Below are 19,141 nucleotides of genomic sequence, written 5' to 3'. Positions count from 1 at the left end.
ACATTGACACACAGTGGGAGTTGCATCTGCCTGTATGTTCCGCCGGTGTCATTGTGTGTCACAGAGGACATTATCACATGCAGTCATGTAGTGGAACATGCAGAAGGTTTCAACGATATACAGGAGAGTTTATATTCTCGGTGTAAATCAGTTGTATTAAAAATAAAACGCTGGGTAAACTGAGCTTCTGTGGATTGAGTTATTCTCTGTGTCAGCCTGGGATCTGGTGATGTGACGTACGTAAGATGATAAAAACTTGTCAGCCAGCAGAGATTTTGTTTTACCATTTATATTGCAGTAGCTATCATTTTAATATCAATGCTCATATTAGAACAACGTTGGAAATAGTGCATGTCAGTGAGCAGGACTGCTTAATGGGGCTGTAATATTGGATTGTGAGGATTTGTGCTCAATTTGATGAACTACCTTGATTTCTTTTAGGTATTTAATTAACTGAACTAGGCAAAAACTGGTTATTTTGCCCACGCCCATCTGGTTATTTCATCTATACAGTTTTTTGATGTAATTTCCCAAAAAAGTACTGTGTTTTGCAATATAGTGTATTTTTATGTCACAATATAAAATCACATCTATACATACCTGAGTTTAAGTGTGAATTAGTATGTACATTTACTACGCAACTGTATTCAGTACCTGCATCTTTATTTATATTTTTGTCATGAAAGGTACATAATCTCAAACCACCACTACATACTACTTTGCTGCATCTATTGCTGGTGGTTTCCAATCATTTTTCCTCATGTTGCAACACAATAAAAGATGATAACAGGTGCCAGCATGTGTCCCTGTGATTAAAGGTGTACCGACAAACCTGTGTTTAGCCACAGCCTACTATTGTGCTCCGTTGCCTGATGGTCTAAGATTGCCTGTTGTCATGACCTTTTGGTGGTTGCATAGCAATAATCAATGAGAATATCCATTTTTTTTTCCTTTAAAAAAATACACTGTTTTAGTTTGGGACTTACCAAAGTGCAAGCATGACGCCAGCATGAGGTTGCTTTGAATCCTACAAGACTCCATTGCTAAGTAGCTTGGCAGCTTTGCAGGAACATGTAGGAAGTGTGAAGGCTGGCAAATCAAGCCCACTTACTGTAGCAGCTGCTTTTCACTTAGTGATGAGCTTAATCATTAATGCCTGAATCTTAATTTACCAAATGAGGCCGAATGAGGATATTTTTTTCATGAGGGTCAAATATGAATAATCGAGAGTGCCGTGCATATATTTGCATACATGACACATGAGGAGAGGAGGATGTACATGTCAAAAGTGATACACTACTCCTCACCAAGGCTCATATTCAGTGTGAGAGACAGAGAGACACAGTGAGAGAGAGCACTTTGGCTTTCTAATGTGGGGTGACTGAGGTGTCAGTGTCACCATCCCGAAGCGGTGAAGACTTCATTCATCAAGAGAGTGTGTGTGTGTGTGTGTGTGTGTGTGTGTGTCCTATATACATGTACATCTTGTTTTACCCTCAGATCATCAAAACGCTCACTGAATTGTGCTCCAAGCTTTACCTTTTGAAAAACAAAAAAGGGGATGCAAAATCTACAAGCCTCAGCTCCATGAAATCCCCATGTTCTATATGAAACCATACTCTTTGCATGCACAAAGAAGAAAGTCTTTTACAATTTTATGGTTATTTTTATGTTGCAGATTTTTATTAAATTGTGTTTTTCATGTCATAACAATACAATAAGTAATGCAACGCAGCACTTTCAAATTCTTTGTTAGCATTATTTTTTTCCTCCAAAAGCTTATGTCATAACCATTTTCAGATGAGAGCGGTAAAACTGAATAACTTCTACATTCACATAGGCTACCTTAATCTGTCAGAGGTGGTAATCGCATATTGTGATTAATCCAGTCCACTGACCTCAGTGATGATAGTGCCATTAGAGAACATAACACATAAATCAGATGGTGAGTAAGTCTATAGAGAGTGTTGTCTGAGGAGAGCTGAGGACAAAATCTTTTCTGACATGCAAAGTGCTGTTTTGCCCTTTGAGACTGGTTTATAAAGAGATTTCTGCAGCTACACAGTCTATTGCTAAAAGCACATGCCATATTTCGTAATGTGGCTGACTATCACACATGCATTAAGTTCAGAGAGACACGGATCTAAAGTACAATAAACTATTTAGTTAAATACAGAGAGGCTTACTAGATTGGTTTGTATCAAACTATTTTTGTGAATTATAAAATAGTCTGACAATAAAAATATGAAATGTATTTTAAATTATTTAACAGAAAATTCTTTATGCTGACATGATGAATACTTTTGTCTAGATATTTTTCAGTAAATGGTGATGGAAATTTGATCAGTTACTGCACAACAGTTGAAAAGTGGCTTTGGACAACCTCACACAATACAATACAATATCACTCAATCCTATTTTATGTGTCACCTAATTATTAAATTTGTACTCACTTTGTTGCAACCTACTTCTGATCAGATAATTATTTGCTTTAATCCTCCTGATCTGCATTATATTTTTGAGACATCTCTAAGAGGTCATGGTGTGAAATTTGCAGGCTGGAAGTCTGATGAAATCTAATCTTAGCACTCTAGTTTCATCTTGAACATTGGCTGTCGGGAGCAGTGACTTAATATAAATTAAAGACATTTTTATTCATTGGCAGATATTATGTTACTTTATGTGTATAGAACTTCTACACCATTAGGCATGGATTTTGTCATTTTCAGGTGAAAAGATGTGTAAGTGTAAACTGGGTGGTTTTTGGACAACAAGGTAACATATACCTGTTGTTTCAACATAATTTCAGTGACTACAAGTAATTGTGAACCAAAGTCATTTTAATGCTGTTGAAACAATGGTTATATGAAAGCTAGGCACTTGAAACACTTTATCCCACTCATAAACTAGATGCCTCGACATTTTTTGACCCGCAAATCAACAAATCTATCCCTACTGGGTGTCTGTCAGCTTGTTTTCTTGTTTCCTCCATAAAGCTCCTCACATCCCATTCCTTCACCTATAACCCTCTTTCCATCTGTCTCTCTATTTCTCCTCCTTGTTCTCTGCCCGTCACCACATCTCTCTTTGCCTCCTCTAGTCTACAGTCTGGATGTTATCTGTCTTACCCTCTAAAAAAGTCATGGTCTTCTGCTCCTCTGCTTTGTGACTTGATGTCTTACTCCAGCTCACGAGGGGCTGGTCTCATAAAAGTGGAAGGGGACAACTCTCTGAGCCGCAGTCTTCAGCTCCCCACATTAGTTATTCCCTGGGAGATTGTCTACGTGCTCTGAATCAAGTTTTTCTCTCCTTCTGACTCACACGCACACACATTTTTACTATTTCTCTTATGCCCCTGTAAGTCTTTCTTTCTTTAATTTGCTCATCCTCTTTTACCTGCTACATATGTTTTCTTCCTCCTTTTAAGTCTTTTCTTTGTCCTCACACCCTATTTTTTATTTATTTTTTGTCATTTAAGTGCGATCCTTGTCTCTGTCTTTACTTCTCTCTTACAGTATTTGGCCGTGCTCCCTCTCCCTTCTCTCTCTCTCTCTCTCTCTCTCTCTCTCTCACACTCTCACTCTAGCTCTCTCTCTCTTCCTCTCTTTACTCATGCTTTGCTGTATATCCCTCCAGAGCTGGATACAGGAAACCTCCCTGTTGGCCCTGTCAGCCCGTCCATAGCTCAGTTAGCAAGGCTGATCGATAAGTGGAGCTCCTGAAATCCCCAGAAAGTCAATTACTAACTTACACATTGGCGCTATTTTGGGAGAAGGGGGAAAACTGTAGGAATCATTAACTAGATAATGTCATGACAACCTTCCCCAGCTGGCTGGGGAAGAGCAGGCACTGCCTGTGGATATGCAATTTGTCTGGGTCATCTGGGAACGGGGCAGAACATGGGAGGATGTTGGGACATATTTTTATAGAGCTTCTCTGAAAGTAGGAATAATACTTAGTGGTTGAATTAAACATGGGTGTAGCTATTAGTGCTGGAATTAAACGCCAACACTTTTTGAGTCCAGCTGGAATTTATTTCATGGTAGCAAGTATCAACACTGTTCGCTCATTCATTGATCAGATATATCATCATGTAAAAAATTTAGTCATTAGTTTATTAAGGCAAAGTTCTTTGTGTTTGTGTTAGCCCTGCAGTGCAGAAACTTTGTCTTTTATTTTCTCTATTTGTCTCAATTGTCCTATCACAGCAGAGGGGTGGTCCATGGGCAGGGTTTATCATTGTTGACATTCTAAATCTTCCATAAATGAGAAGGGTCAAATAAAATCCAAATGGCCTGCGAAATAGTCGACTGCTCAAAAATAATGAAGGATAGACTCTGGACTATGCAGTAGCTCTGCCAAACACGGTGAGCTATATTAAAAACACTTTGTTCTTGCTACAAAAACTGAAGTATCTTACTGGCACACACATAAGTTAAATAAGTCAATTAGCTAACTTATGGAGCCAAGCAAAGAGCAAACAGCTTGAGGTTTCTATCCCTGCTACAGCTATGGAGAGGTAAGACAAGTACACACTTGCTCAAATCAGTGGATGAAAAATATTTAATGCACAAGACATTTAATCTAAATATTATTGAAATTTCAATATGGCCATGTGCAATATCCAAATCACAGGAGCTGTAATTTTTTTTGATAAAGGTAAAAAGTGTCACAATATACCATAAATGAATTTTGGTGCAACACAGACACACCAGGCTTCAAATCATATATAATTTTTTTTTTTTTTTTTGTGAAATTGAAATACAAATTGACTGTACCAACTGGAATCGTTCTGCATATTTCAATCACAATATCAAAATAATCGCAGTATGATTTTTTTTTTTTTTTTTTTTTTTTTTTTTTTTTTTTTGCCATATTGATCAGCCCTAAATGAGATGCAGTGCTGTCCCTGTTTAAAGGGATTGTTGATAGCGGGCTCTGTCTGCGCCCATAGAACTTAAGTTACAGTGTGTGAGTATCATTATCACCCAGCAATAAACTGATGTTGTTTTGTAATTGTACAACAGAAAAATCTAAACTTTGAAATTTTCCCTTAATATCCTTTAACGACTCTCCTGGACCCAGTGTCTTTGTTAAGGTGTCATCAGCAGCAACTGTAACTATTAGTATATGCCTATTTTTCATCACATAAAAAGTCTCTGTCTTCTTGGTCTCGTAGCTATAAACTCAGTGGGTTGAGTTTTGATGGCATCAGGATTAATTTCATGGTGTCAAGATTAATTTCACAACTGATCTTTCACAAAGGTAGATGTTGTTATACAGTGGCCTTTCTACTAGACATTAAAAATGAAAACGAACACATCAGCAGAAAGTTGGAAAGTTCAGACTGACCTCTGACTGAGGGGTTGGCTGACTGCTGCTGGAAATATCTAAACACAGCTTTTGAATTGTTGGAGCATTTCCTATTTGATTTGGTATGTAGACAGCAGAGTTACAGCCCTGCATTAGAGGCTTTGAGCTGAAGGTTATCTTTTCACTGCTGTCAGTACTGCTTCACAACAGAGTAAAGTGAAGATATTCATTTCAAAACCAAATAAAAAGTGCAATCTGAGAAGTCATACATGAGTTTGTCATTAAAATCACACTATTAGGTAGACATATATTAGGTAGACAAAAGTCTTAATGTAAAGTAAATTCCTTCTCTTTTTCTCTTTTTTTCATAAAATAATAGCAGTTTCTTGAGTCTGAAATTAAATTAGTCTGACTCACCAGATGTAGGCTGTGGGTGAAAGCCTGCCATTGGGTGCCTATTTCAGGCAGCATTCTCCTCCCTTTACTCTTACCCTGCCTGTTAATGTATTCAAAATCCCCTTTGCTACGGTAAACAACAACACCCCCTGAGCTAGCAGCCTACACGCTGAAAATGGCAAGTTTTGATGAAGATTCGGATTGTGCTATCACACAGCCAGCATACATCTTTGCTGTTTTTTTGTGGTGTTTACCTTGTGGGGAATTAGCCATTTTAATGGCAATGCTCGCCTCCCCACATGCAAATGTCGTTAACCTACGATGAGACAGCCATCACCAGCAGACTTTTAACGCTGCATCCCGACAGTAGTCTATCTGAAATTCACAGTACAACCCTGAAAGCACCCCTCTTAGCCATGTCAGATCAATGCACTTCATCCCTCATCTGTCCACATGGCACTGAAAGCCTGTTCTGACACCCAAATAACTGTTTTGTTGAATTTCTAACTTGGTTGGACCTGGCAGTGTATTGTACCCAAGGCATTCTGAAATATCACTGACAGACTGAGCTGTCTACCTGGATACAACACACGGATGACAAATTTTAATAATTTCTATACTCATCAAACCATTCAGTGAGCCCTCGTGCCCTTTGGATTGGGACATTGTCATCCTGGAAGAGACCACTTCCATCATGTTTCATGATAGGATGAAGGCGATCACTCAGAACGGCTTTGTATTGATTTGCAGTGATTTTTATCCACATCTCTATAGACAATGCATATAGGTTTTGCACCACTGAACTCTCAAATGTGCATTTATCTTTGAAATGATGGGTTTACGCACTGTAACTCTACTATAATATCCCTCACTATGTAATTTTCAATGGACTGTTCAAGCTGACACAATCTGATTGCATCTGCATTGACAGTCTCAGTCACTTGAAGAGGAGTTGCTTTTCTATTTTTCGATACATACTGTAGTAATGCACATGAATCATGGTCATCAAATGTGCACTGTTGACCACAATTTCTAACGCTATTTACTGATAGTCTTTCTCATTGATCTAAACGCAGATGTCATTTTAGTCACTGGTCCTATTGAAGCTTTAGTAAGTTGAACGGTTATTTATTTCATTTCATTTACATTTATTTATTTCGGGACATTGCACATTAAACAACATTACTGTTAATGTGCCAGCATTAGACAGTATTTGTGACTAAAGCTCCTGCCATCCATGCCCCAACAGTAAACCCTTTTTCAAAGTCACTTAGATCTTTGATACAAAATCAGAATCAGCTGGGCTTGCTCAGCATTTTTGTACAGGCCACAGAGCATGGTTGAACATTAACTGCTTGACTGTACCTTACAGTGCAGCTGCATTTGTTATGTGTCTCCACTCATTTATTCAGGCTTTTCCTTTAATTTGTCACCCATCTTTATCTATCACCTGGTGAGCTATGTAAAACGGACAGCTAAAATCCTAGGGTTTTTACACCAGCATTTGTTAAATTCTTAATCTGGACAGGAAGTTCCCTACAACATTTTATCTGTTAGCTATCTTTTTGAAGTCTGAAAATGAAATATTGTCCTCTGCAGAGGTTGAAATTATCTGTTGTGAGGCTGGCTTCATCTCCGCAGGTGTTAAAGTCAGTGTTTATGTTTAGATTCAGTACAGAGTAGCATACCATTTTATGTTGTGGTAGATTTGATAGAGCTGTTGTGCCTAGAAAGGAGGCACAAGTCAGCAAACTCCCAAAAGTTTCTCAGCACAAACATGCTAGTTAGTAGATAAAGGTAAATAAACATAACCTAGATCAAAAATATATCAACTCTGTGAGAACAGCTTATTCATAAACAACACTTCAACTTTATTTGTAATGTGAGAGCAGCTCCCTATCAGACAGATGCCATGTTCTGGATGTGTTAAGTTTTCACTGTTCTGCTTATTATAGGAGGTGAAAGAAATGAGCATTACCTGCTGTGGAAGGACAGTGTTGAAGTCTGACAGTAACAAGACAACTAGTTGTTATACCTTGTGGCAAGTCAAGTCAGTGTAATTTCTTTATAACATCTGTAACACAACAATTTTATATTTGTAGAGAGGCCAATTTTATTTTGACTGGAACATCTATCTTTCTTTAGAAAGCCATGGTTAAAAGTACATACATCAGAGTATTTATCGTAATTATGATTATTGAGTATTAGCATTTATTTTGTGAATCACAGCATTTTCATCTATGGATATTCAATTTCCAAACATAATGACAGATTTCAATTTCCCTGCTCTTTTTCTTCTTGTAACTAGATCCTTAACGGCATATCCTCTCTTAAAATATTTCAGTAATGAAAGGTCATGAAGCAAGGGCACTTAATAGTATCAGTCCAGTAAATGACGTGTGTGTGTATGTGATTTGCTCAGTGTTACGCTTGGCTGGCTCCATTTAGATTTTTATCAGGTGTCTGTGTCTCTTTATTTATTGGACCAAGAATGTCCTGTGCCTGAGCCAATATTGACCCAGGAGCGTACACTGACATATATCATGTCAGTGCCGGCGTGCCTGAACTCCACATTCACACGATATCTCACTGTCATCGGCATATTTATGTTCCTCACCCAAAATGGTAGAAAGATAAAGGATAGGGTGGCATTGTGATGCAATAAAGGTCATAAAATTGATTACTAGTGAGGATATACGATATATACTTAATGTATTGTATAGCCCACTTTGCTGCAAAGACACTGCTTTAATGTCTTAATAATTATTAAACTATTGGGCTCAGTTTAAGTTTAAACTGACAACGAGAAAAAGGTTCAGTAGATCAGAAACTTTGCAGACTGTAACTGCGACTCTGTAGATCTGGCCTGGTCACACAGCTTGGCGACAGATACTATTTATGGCGCCAAGGGGAACCAGTGAAGAATAATTCTTAATTTGCCGTAAAGGTGAATTGAATTGGATGGCCACTTCAATGAACATAAATTTCCTTTAATGAGAAGAATGATATTTGGCTAGCTATGTGTCCTCTGACACATGGTCTTTTTTCATACTGGATATCCTTCACTCCCGGACAGCTGTTTATCCTCCTCGCTCCACTAATAATGAGATGGAAGCTTAGAAATGTATTAACCCTGGCTACAGTTCCACTACATCAGCACACCCATTCTGATTTGTGATTTTCTCTGCTGCCTTTTTTCCTCTTTCTTTCTCCATATTCTCATTTTTTCCAATCTTTTCCTCTCTCCTCCTCTTCCCTCCATCATCTCTTCTTTGCTCCTCTGTCATCTGTTCTGTCTCTCCAACACTAATCATCTCCCTTCATACTCTTATTCTAACAGAGGTTGTCCAGCTGAGCCTGGCAGAGGACCAGCGCATTAGTCTCTCCACTGTAACAGTGGGCCTCAGTGCCGTCCTTACCTGTGCGATCCAGGGGACGCTGCGCCCACCAATCATCTGGAAGAGGAACGGCATCATATTAAACTTCTTGGACCTGGAGGATATTAATGTGAGTGTTTCTGATAGTGCTTGATGCAGTTTTTTTGTTGTTGGTGATGATAGTGGTGCTGGAGTTGATAGCGATAGCTACAGACATGAGCTATGAATCATGAGTAACTCATGATGGTTGAACAAGAAGTAAAATTTTAATAATGTGGATCTTTGAGCAAAATATTCCTGGGAATGCATTTGTTTTTGTTTATATTGATAAGACAACATGACTTCTTCTGTGCAGTTGAGTGATGTCAGTGTTATGAATTCTAGTAAAGCAGTGTTAATAGATTTATGGCCACAAGGGGGCAGAGGAACTTCAACTCAATCAGACTGACAAACAGGCCTGACATATTAAAGCTGTAATGGCTACCAGGTCTTAGCAAACATGTCGATGTTCCAACTTATGCCCATGAGACTCAGTAGTTATTACTACATTATTACTTGAGTAGAACTCAGAACTTATGCATCAGAGCACAGCCATCATTTTGATCTCAACTACACACCTGTAAAGTTTCATGACCGTATCTTGCATGGTTGTGACACTGTTGCTCTGCCAAAATCTATCCACAGACAGACATATAAACTAGGGCTTTCACAATATTAGATTTTCATTACACTATTATTGTGGCCAAAAGAATTCATGATAACAATATTATGATATTATCCCAATATTTAAAGAAAATATGAAAGTAATAATAATAATAATAATAATAATTAAGCTATCAGTCAAATGTATCTTTAACTTTGCTTACTTTATGTTTGTCTCTTTTTTTGGCAAATGAATTAGACTCAAGTACTAATGTAGGGAGGTGGAGAGAGCCTGTAACCATGATTATACAAAAGCATACATAAAGAACAATTAATGGACAGTGAAAAGGCAACCAGAAGAACTGATAAACAAAAGATCCACAAGGCCTAACATCTGCCATCAAGATATTATCATATGTATATTACTGACACATTATCAATATTAAAATTTTTCAGTATCACGGGCAATACTGGTATATCACAACATCCCAAATATAGACCCCTGCCAAAGTACTCAAAAGCACCTCGGTGGTAGTTCCCACTACAGTTGGTGTCTCCAGGAACACATTTTGCCACGATGACACACTCATACACAGACTTTCTAGGTCAAAACAATACCACATATACCACATGTACCCTGATGATCAGTAACCAGCTAAGCAAGAGAGGACAAAAAGAAGGAAAGGTGGCAGAAAAAATTGTTGCAAGAAAAAAAAGATTCAAGAAAGGACATCAAACAAAGCATATTTTACTCCCCAGCTCCCATCGATTAAAGTGTAAAATTATAGCTTGCTCAGTGCTTAATGAACTGTGTGGCCGTGCTCCTGTTTAGACACATCTGCACAGGTGACAGCATAGCGCCAGCCTTGCTTTACCCATCACCGGATCACAATTCACTAATTGCATGTTAATGAGCGGCCTTGTTGGTCTGCTGTGATGATGAGCCGATAAACAATGTCAAGTGTTAAGGTGGAGACTGGAGGAGAGGTAATGGCAACAGAGGTCTCTCAGGCTCTTGACCATGCATAATGAATTTTCTCAGAGCGCAGTGATCTGTATGGAGGAGGGAGAGTGGAGCCCTGGCTGTGTTTGACTTTTTTTTTCATTGAGTCAAGTAAAAGATGATACAAACAAAATCCCTAGATAAACGATAGTGATAACCTCAGTACTTTATCAGAGAGAACGAGAGGAATGGCATATTTAAAAGAATATGCCAATATCTCATTGCCAGATTGTTAATTCAACCTGTTTTGGCAGTTGTCTCTTATGTTTAAGATGTTGTATTTTAAGAGACTTCCACTGACAAATAAATGATAATTAAGCCATTAAGGAACAAGAACAAAAAAATTCAAATAAATGACCTAAATACAGATCAACAAGTGGATGCTTGGATTTATATTTCATACGCTTGTAGCAGACGTGTCATTTTAGAAATGTGTAAATCTACAAATTATTTTCAAAAAATTCTAATTAATAATTTGTCATAAGGATGATGCATTTGATCTACAGCACATTAACCAGAGAGGTTGAAGTCAGCAAATATACAGTGCTCCTTGAAATAAATGTATTCATTCCAATAAAATCTACAATCATGTGATGAATTCATGAAACCTTTTCTGTTAGATCGTAAAATTTGAATAAAATAAGACAGAAAGAATGACAGAAAAACAGTAACTAAGTAACCAGTAACACCTTTTTTTATTCCAATGTTTTCTTCAAGTCAACTGTGCTGTAGGTCAAAGAGGAAACTGGGTGAGAGGAGGAAAGAGACCCTTCTCCTGTCAAAGTCCTTTCAGCAAACTATTTTCCTCTGTTGAACTGTGTATCTATATATGAACTGTGTATCTATATATGAATCTAAAAAACTATTTTCAGTTTCACTCAACAGTGATTAAAATCTTTCTGCAGTCTGGCATATAACCCCTAAACCTAAGAGCTACAATCATTCTCATTGACTGCTCTCTCTTAGTTTCTCTATTCTTTCTTTCTTTATTCTCTGTCTTTCTCTGTCCACCTTCTTCTCCACTATACTGTTTTCACTGTGCCTATTCCTCTTTGGTTTTTACTCTCAATCATGGGTATTTTACATTTTGAGTGGAGCTGTGTTCTCCTAAAAGGAATTGCACTGTGTATATTGGAGGGTTCAGACCTATTTCAGCAGGTTTGATTGCAGGAGAGCAAAAACACAAAAGCACAACTACAAAGAGAAAGAACAGCAATATAATCTGCCACAACTGTAGCTACTGTGGTGTATTAGCCAAAGTGATCTATGTCTGTGTGAAATTGGATACTGATTAATTCAGAAATAAAATGAATAATGTATATTTATTTTATTAAAAATAGTCATTACACAGCTGCTTTATTTGCATGTACATTACAACCACCTCATAAACAACATGAATGTTTCTCATAAATATATGCAAGCTTTAGTGCATCAGTACTATTGTGTATTATGAATCAATGCAATCATCATTACTATTGCAGAATAGATCAAAGGAGACATTAATGTAGTTTTACATCTGAAAAGCAAAACTTCAATGAGTTAAATTAATTGATTTGGATGTGACCATAGGCCATCTTCATTTATGATTCTTCCACTGCTCTTTCCATCACAAAAACATCATTTTTATTCAGGAAAATTATATGTTTTTGTCTGTGGAACATCAGTGCATTTCATTAACTCAAAGGTTAACAACTATTCTAAAGGTTACTGGATTGAATTTTTTTTGTTAGCTTGAGCAATAATAATCATAAAATTCAGACTTGTTTTGCCTGAATACTATGGCTGTAGCAGAATCAGACCTCTCAAAGATGAGTCAGCATCACCAGGTTCAGTTTAAGAAAGTACTGAACAGCATTAGTAAGGTTTTTAACAATACACCTTACTTAGACTGATGAAATATACTATCCCCAATTACACCACAGTCAAGTGCAACTGCTGAGCAACCATCCATCTCAGTAAGTCAACACGTTAAGTCTCACATTAACTTCCAAGATTCACTTTTTAATGCTTTTGGTTTCATCTGTGAAGTAGAAACATTTGCACACAGTCAAAGAAATACAATCCTTTCTTTCAATTTCAGTTTGGCTTGAAGTTTATAGCCTATCAAAAAAGTATTTTTATTCGACTGATTATGAAGTTATAATTGAGAGAATCATCAGTGTTTAAGAGACAGCCCCTGAATACCTTTTTTTCTACAGGAACCACAACAGTAGCTAAGATTTTAAAGTAAAATATATCAGGCCCAACCTGTCAGATATATTACAGTCATATTTTATAACCCAAATGGCCCATTCCGTTTTAATTGCCCTCGCTGGTGTAGTTGTATCTCTCACCTTAATTGTAAATTCTGAACTTTAAAAGCTGCTTAAACTCCCCTGTCTATCTTACAGGTAAATCATTTCAGATTTTTCAAGTCACAAAGCGACCCTTTGTCAGGTCACATTAATGTCTAGAGCCCTAAGAAAGAAAGCAACCGTTTGTGGTTTCCATGTCATGACTGAGCTGCATCAGGACATCTGCTGTGCCACTTGGTGGGACAGCAAACTATTTAATACCTTAATCCACCCTAAGCTGTGGCTGGAAACCCCTGGTGACTGCTGCATGCTGCACCAACAACAACCAGCTCCATTCATCAACCTAATGGGCTTTATATTTTTAACCCTTGCCATTTATCAGGCTGAGGCAGTGTGATGAGGGTAGAGAGGAGGATCAAATTCCCCAACGCCTGCTGCAGCTCAACAGGGAAACAGTTGATTCATGGTCTCTCTTCCTTTTCACATCACTCTTTTTCTCTCTTGTCTTTTCCCATCACTTCCTGCTGTTGTGTGCCTCTTCTCCCCTCTCCCTGCTCTCTCCACGCATCCGTATGTATTCTATCAAGCTATCTTCATTTCTCCCTCACTCCCTGTGGCTCTTTCCTGCACCCCATTCTTCACCACTGTTCCCTCTCCTACACCTCCTGTTCTTCTCCCGTCTTCACTCCTCCTCCCTTTTCTTCCTTCCTTCTTGTGCTCTTTCACCACCACCACCATCTCGTCATTCTTTACTTTACTCTTAACTTCCATCTCTTCCCTGTATTACAGGATTTTGGGGACGATGGCTCCCTGTACATCACCAAGGTGACAACCATCCACATGGGAAACTACAGTTGCCATGCCTACGGCTATGAAGACCTCCATCAGACACATGTGCTGCAGGTGAATGGTCAGTAGTGGCTCATTTCTTACTTAATATTGTGGAAAAGGTTTGGACAAAATGTAATCGTTTGTGCTACTCTGTGGTTCCTCAGTGAGGGCGAACAGGGAAGAACAGGTGAGGATTCAGCCACGATGAAAACCTGGGGCCTTACTGTACTTACTGGACCTGTTACTGACTGAAATGTCAGGAAACCAAGGATACCATTAAGCTGCACTGTTTTGTCCATCACAGACCCCCCAAGACATTTCAGAAGGGCCCAAGTGCAACTCATTGTGCCCTTTCCACAGATGGAGTGGCTTCAAGGAATTGCAGTTTTTCACCGCAGAGAAAACACAATGACTCTGGTGGATTCTTGATACACGTAAATCAAAATACACAAGACAGGACAAAGTGATCCTGCAACTGGCAATGTTAAGGGCTTTGGTTTCTGTTTCTGGACATTTTAACCATTTATCCACTACTTTTACCTATCCATTTACTTCATGTTATTGGTAATTGTAACAGTAAATATACTGAAGACTTCTTCGAAGGCAAGGAGCAACAGCAGCAAAACCATTATCATTCAAATACAACTGAACCACGAGCTCCTCTACTGACACTGATTTTCAGCTATTATATATTGCCTTGACACATTTGACTGTTAACTTTAATTCAGTGAAACTAATGTGAAGGGAATCACTGGAATTGTCAGATAGGCTGCAGTGTTAATACACTGCATGAATAATTTAAACAAAGTTAATAATCTAATTCCTGGTTTAGAATTAGTAATAGATGCCTTGTGTTTTTCAGGATTTGCCAAGACCTGAGGTTTTCTTGACATGTTTGCTTGAAAAATGAAGCGATTAATTTTCTGTCATTCACCTTATCAATTAATCATTTGCAGTACTTGTTTTATCAAAATACATTTGCTGCATATTATGTAGGCTTCCCTTTACAATGAAGCTATGCTTTAGTGAAGTGGCTTGTCAAACGATTAGTTTCTATTCATATAAAAAGTATCATTAAAGCTGTTGTTGTTCATACATGCAGTTCACAGATCACAGCTGTTGCATCAATGTGGCTGTCTTGCCACTTACATAAGGCTAAAAACTAATTGTGTGTGTATGAAGCACATTCACTTGATTTTATGCCGTAGATAAAAGCAGCTTGAGCTAAAATACTGAACTTTTCAAAGTGCTCTCTTGCATGTACACTATTAATCATATGCATAAGGGGCTTCGTCACCCCTACCTGCAGTTTTTATTACTAGGCATCTCTCCAAAGAAAATCTATGGAGGAAGAAATGTAAAAGCTCCCCTCCCACCTGTAACCACAAATCAAAGATACCACCCTCTCTAATTTCTGCACTTTTGTCTCAGAGTGACAGACAGGCAAAGCAGGGGAAAAATTATTTAATTGAGCCTCTTTGAATAAGGAGAGACAAAAGGTGTTATTGTTTTGTTTTTTTTCTAAGATGCTAATTGAAAAGAACATTTTATATTAACTAAAGAGGGAGAGCGAGTGATGGGAACGAGTCATGAAGACAGACCAGGGTCCTGAAGGATGAGTTATCAGGAGAGCACAATTACCAAATGTTTGTGTTGGGGATTCAAGTTATTCAAGTGAGATACCACAAGGTGAGATAAGGTGGAATGGAGAGGAGCCAAGTGCCACATTAAACTAAGTGGGCGGTTTGCATCCTGTTGTGCTATTAAAGCAATAACATCTAGACTTACTTCTGCACTGCAATGAAAGGGATGACAGCACTGCAGCTTCAATATCGGTGACGTAGCCAGTCGCAGTCTAGTACTCCATCTGTGGTAATGTAATACCTTATAATACAGTATCAGTGCTGTTCAAGAATGTCTCTTTAAGTCCATACAGTACATATTGTTACAAATTAAAGAAAGAAAGATATTCTATAGCAAAGTACTGTTTCAATAGCAAAACAGAAGAGGTGATATAACAGAACATAAAGAGAGACAGATTACATTACAGGGAGCTTCAGACAGGCTGAAAGTACAGCACAGAAGTGAGGAGAAGTTCATGTGTGGGAGTTGTGCGATTGTGTGTGTAGGATGAGGAGTTAGATATTTTATTTGTTCATGTGTGTATGCGTCTCTGTGGTAGATGAAGATACAAAGTATCTGTAAACCAGAAAAATAATAAATTATAATTTAAGCAAACAGAAGATCAAACAACCAACAATAGCAAAATTAATATTGCATTAGGGTTAAGGGGTACAGTTGTAACGTGAATGGAAGAGATGATTGAGCTCCGAATGAAGGACCATGAGGATTTAGAGGCAGCCTCAAGGTTGAGACCGTGGTTCTGCATCCTAACCAGACAGCGACAGCTTACCTGCTCATGTAAACTATTACCTCATATTTCATTTTCCCCCTTGATTCCTCCACATTCATTTGTGGTCCTCTCCCCAGAGGAGGTGGTAAGTGGCAGATACGTCCAGCATCTATTTCATGCAGGACACGAGCTGAAAGAAAGCAGCCCCAGAGCTCCTGGATTCTTGTTATGTGTGAATATATTCCATGCTGGGGGGAGACAAATTCCTCTCTGTGCACTGGGCGTGTGGGTGTTTGTGCTCAATTCCCGCAGGAATTACAGTCTACCATGAAACATTGTGTAATTATGTTTTTACTCACCCCTCTCTTCTCTCCGTTTGTGTCTTTGGTTTGTTTGTGTTTGTGCGTCCAGTCCCTCCAGTGATCCTGGTCTATCCAGAGACACAGGCCCAGGAGCCTGGCGTCTCTGCCAGCCTTCACTGCCATGCCGATGGCATCCCAAATCCCAAACTCCTCTGGCTGAAGAACGGCATGGACCTGCAGCTCAGATCCTCCAAACAGCTTTCTCTCATAGGTGAGGAGTTTTTGATTATTTTGGGAAGTGCTGTAAGCATATTATGTGTTTTAGCAAATACTTTATGTCATATCTTGTTGGTGCAGAGTTTCTGAATTGCAAAGTACATACTGCAGTATGCAAATACTGCAGATATAAACCAAGGCAATTCATGTGGACAGTGAAAACAAAGCTAGAAAATCAAGGTTTAGGCCCCCTTAACTAACTTTTTTCTTATTGAAAAGTGACTAGTGCCACTCAGCAGTAATGTTGTGGTGTACTGTAGTGATGTATATTTAGTTTCCATTAAGTTTTATTCCATACCAAGGTGATGAAACCAAGATTGCATCACCCTCTTTAGCTGTCTTCATATTGCTCCTTAGACAAAATAAACATACTTTTTTCTTAGAAGTGAATGAAAAGGAAGATCAAAAGTGTGAAAATAAAATGAGATATACTGCATGTCAGGAGCTGGCAGTTATTTATCCAGGCTCTAAGAGTGTTTATAAAAGACACACTCAGTATCAGAGAAAAGGAGGCATGACTTTTCTTTTTATGGCCTAGTTCTCATTAAGGGAGAGTTTATTGGCTATGTGTGGGTCATTACCTGTGGTAATAGCCTGTTATCAACCCTCAGACACTCAAACAAGGGAGGTTCTGCAAGGTTCACCAACACATAAACACTGCAGTGGCTACGGTTTCGGATTTGCTTACTAACATAAGAAATGACAGTGGGCAGGAGTCATACTTGGAGTGATTTTGGGGGGGGGGGGGGGGGGGTGTCATCAAAAGCATTAAGGAAAGTGAAAAGAATAGATTGGAAAAGTGGATTGAGCAGGGTAGATTATCATCTTTATGTAGCCATGGTTCAACAAAAGATCAAAGCACAGAGAAGAGGAGATGAGCTGTTTCATTTCCACGTCATATGTCATAAGTGTAATAAATACATTGTCAAAGTTTTGCCTTATTCCTCATGTTTAGCTGAATTCTGTAAAATCTGAACCACATACTGACAGTTGATAGTGAGTAGCACTGTGACTGTAAAGCCACAGTTGAGCAGTAAGGCATGAAACCATTTTCAGGAACTGTCCACAGTGCTGAAACCACTTCAGCCTGTTGTTGATCTGTCCCAGATATTCCCCGTTGTTTAGTGTGTTATAGAGCAAACAGCTACAGGGATACCTTGACATTTAACAATATAGATAATTTTTCTGACCCAGATGCATTTTGGGAAGAAGACTCATCACTTGAGTTTCAAATCAATAAATCATTATAATCACATCCTTTCTTAATCAAGGGGAATGTATGGCTGTAAGCTGCATGGCTATTAGGTGAGCTAAATGTCTTGGAGCTTTTCTTTTTTAGTAGTAAATGTTATGAGGTCATAAAGCAAAGTTCATAATAACTATTGTAAAGGCAGCTAACAATGCGTCAGGCAGGGACAAATTTCCTTAAGGGCCTTATCTTGTCACGCAAACATAAAGCCTCTATGTACTGTTTTTTCCCACATACTACAAGGCAAAGTAACCTACTCACATCGTGTCTGATGTTGCAGTTATGTTTATTACATTGGTATATTATGCTGCTGAAAGGAAGCAACAGTGTACACATTCAGAAATGTAAGAGGAAAAGAATTAAATGGGAAATCTAGCATCGTTTTTAGCAGCTTTGATGCACAATTGTTGACCTGTCCTTCAGGTCTTATGAAAGATCTAATGAGTGTATGAGTTCATCAGACATTTGTCCAAATGAAGGAGACAGTCTAGTATTTTCAAATCACTCTTTAAACCTTTTCTTTTTTTTTAACCTTATTCTTCTCTGACCTATTGAGAGGGTATTTTTATATGTTAAAGTGTTGGTTGACCTTTGACTCAGCATTACTTCATTGCCACTTAGCAAGGAATTTAGTTTGTTGCTTTTCAAAATGCCCATACAAGTATACCTGTTTTGTAAACACAACAGTGACATATTATCACTAACTTCAGCATTTATCTGTGTTTCTGGCCAGCTGATGAATGGACATCCAATAGTCATGCTATTTTTAGTTCTGTTTTTTCTCTCCACTAACTCCTGGCAGAAAGATTTACCTCTTTAGCTGCTAAATACTCCACCACAGTCACTAGCTAGTTGCTAAATATGTCAGCTGGTGGTTTGGTGCTGAGCAGGTAGAGTATGATGGGTTTTCAGAGCTTTTTCACTGCCTGCTGCAGCTAAAATAACACTATGAGAGTGGTTAGAGAGATCTAGTGCATTAAAGTTGCAGGCCAGAAAACTAAAACAATGAACTTAAAGATGCTATAAACCTTCCTAGAGGTACAGGGAACTGCAAAGTTAGGTTTTAATTATCTATGGTCTTGTCACTACTACCCTTTCCATTCAA

At 38.3% G+C, this 19,141-nt stretch overlaps 1 protein-coding gene across 4 annotated transcripts in view; it reads left to right on the top strand.

Annotated features, from left to right (window-relative positions):
• fstl4 (follistatin-like 4) overlaps nucleotides 1–19,141 on the top strand; it is a 370,155-nt gene that overhangs the window by 324,280 nt on the left and 26,734 nt on the right. For all 4 annotated transcript variants that reach the window (XM_071460311.1, XM_071460312.1, XM_071460310.1 and 1 more), the window contains 3 exons: nucleotides 9,050–9,216; nucleotides 13,815–13,935; nucleotides 16,621–16,782. In XM_071460311.1, the coding sequence (XP_071316412.1) occupies nucleotides 9,050–9,216; nucleotides 13,815–13,935; nucleotides 16,621–16,782 (450 nt within the window). The remainder of the gene's footprint in view (nucleotides 1–9,049; nucleotides 9,217–13,814; nucleotides 13,936–16,620; nucleotides 16,783–19,141) is intronic.

The sequence above is a fragment of the Trachinotus anak genome, unplaced genomic scaffold (genome assembly GCF_046630095.1).
Source record: "Trachinotus anak isolate AG129_WGS33_773 ecotype Australia unplaced genomic scaffold, CSIRO_AGI_Tana_v1 ptg000024l, whole genome shotgun sequence".
Taxonomy (NCBI): domain Eukaryota; kingdom Metazoa; phylum Chordata; class Actinopteri; order Carangiformes; family Carangidae; genus Trachinotus; species Trachinotus anak.
Note: the sequence above shows the minus strand (reverse complement) of the source record. Positions and strands in the feature narration are given on the sequence as shown.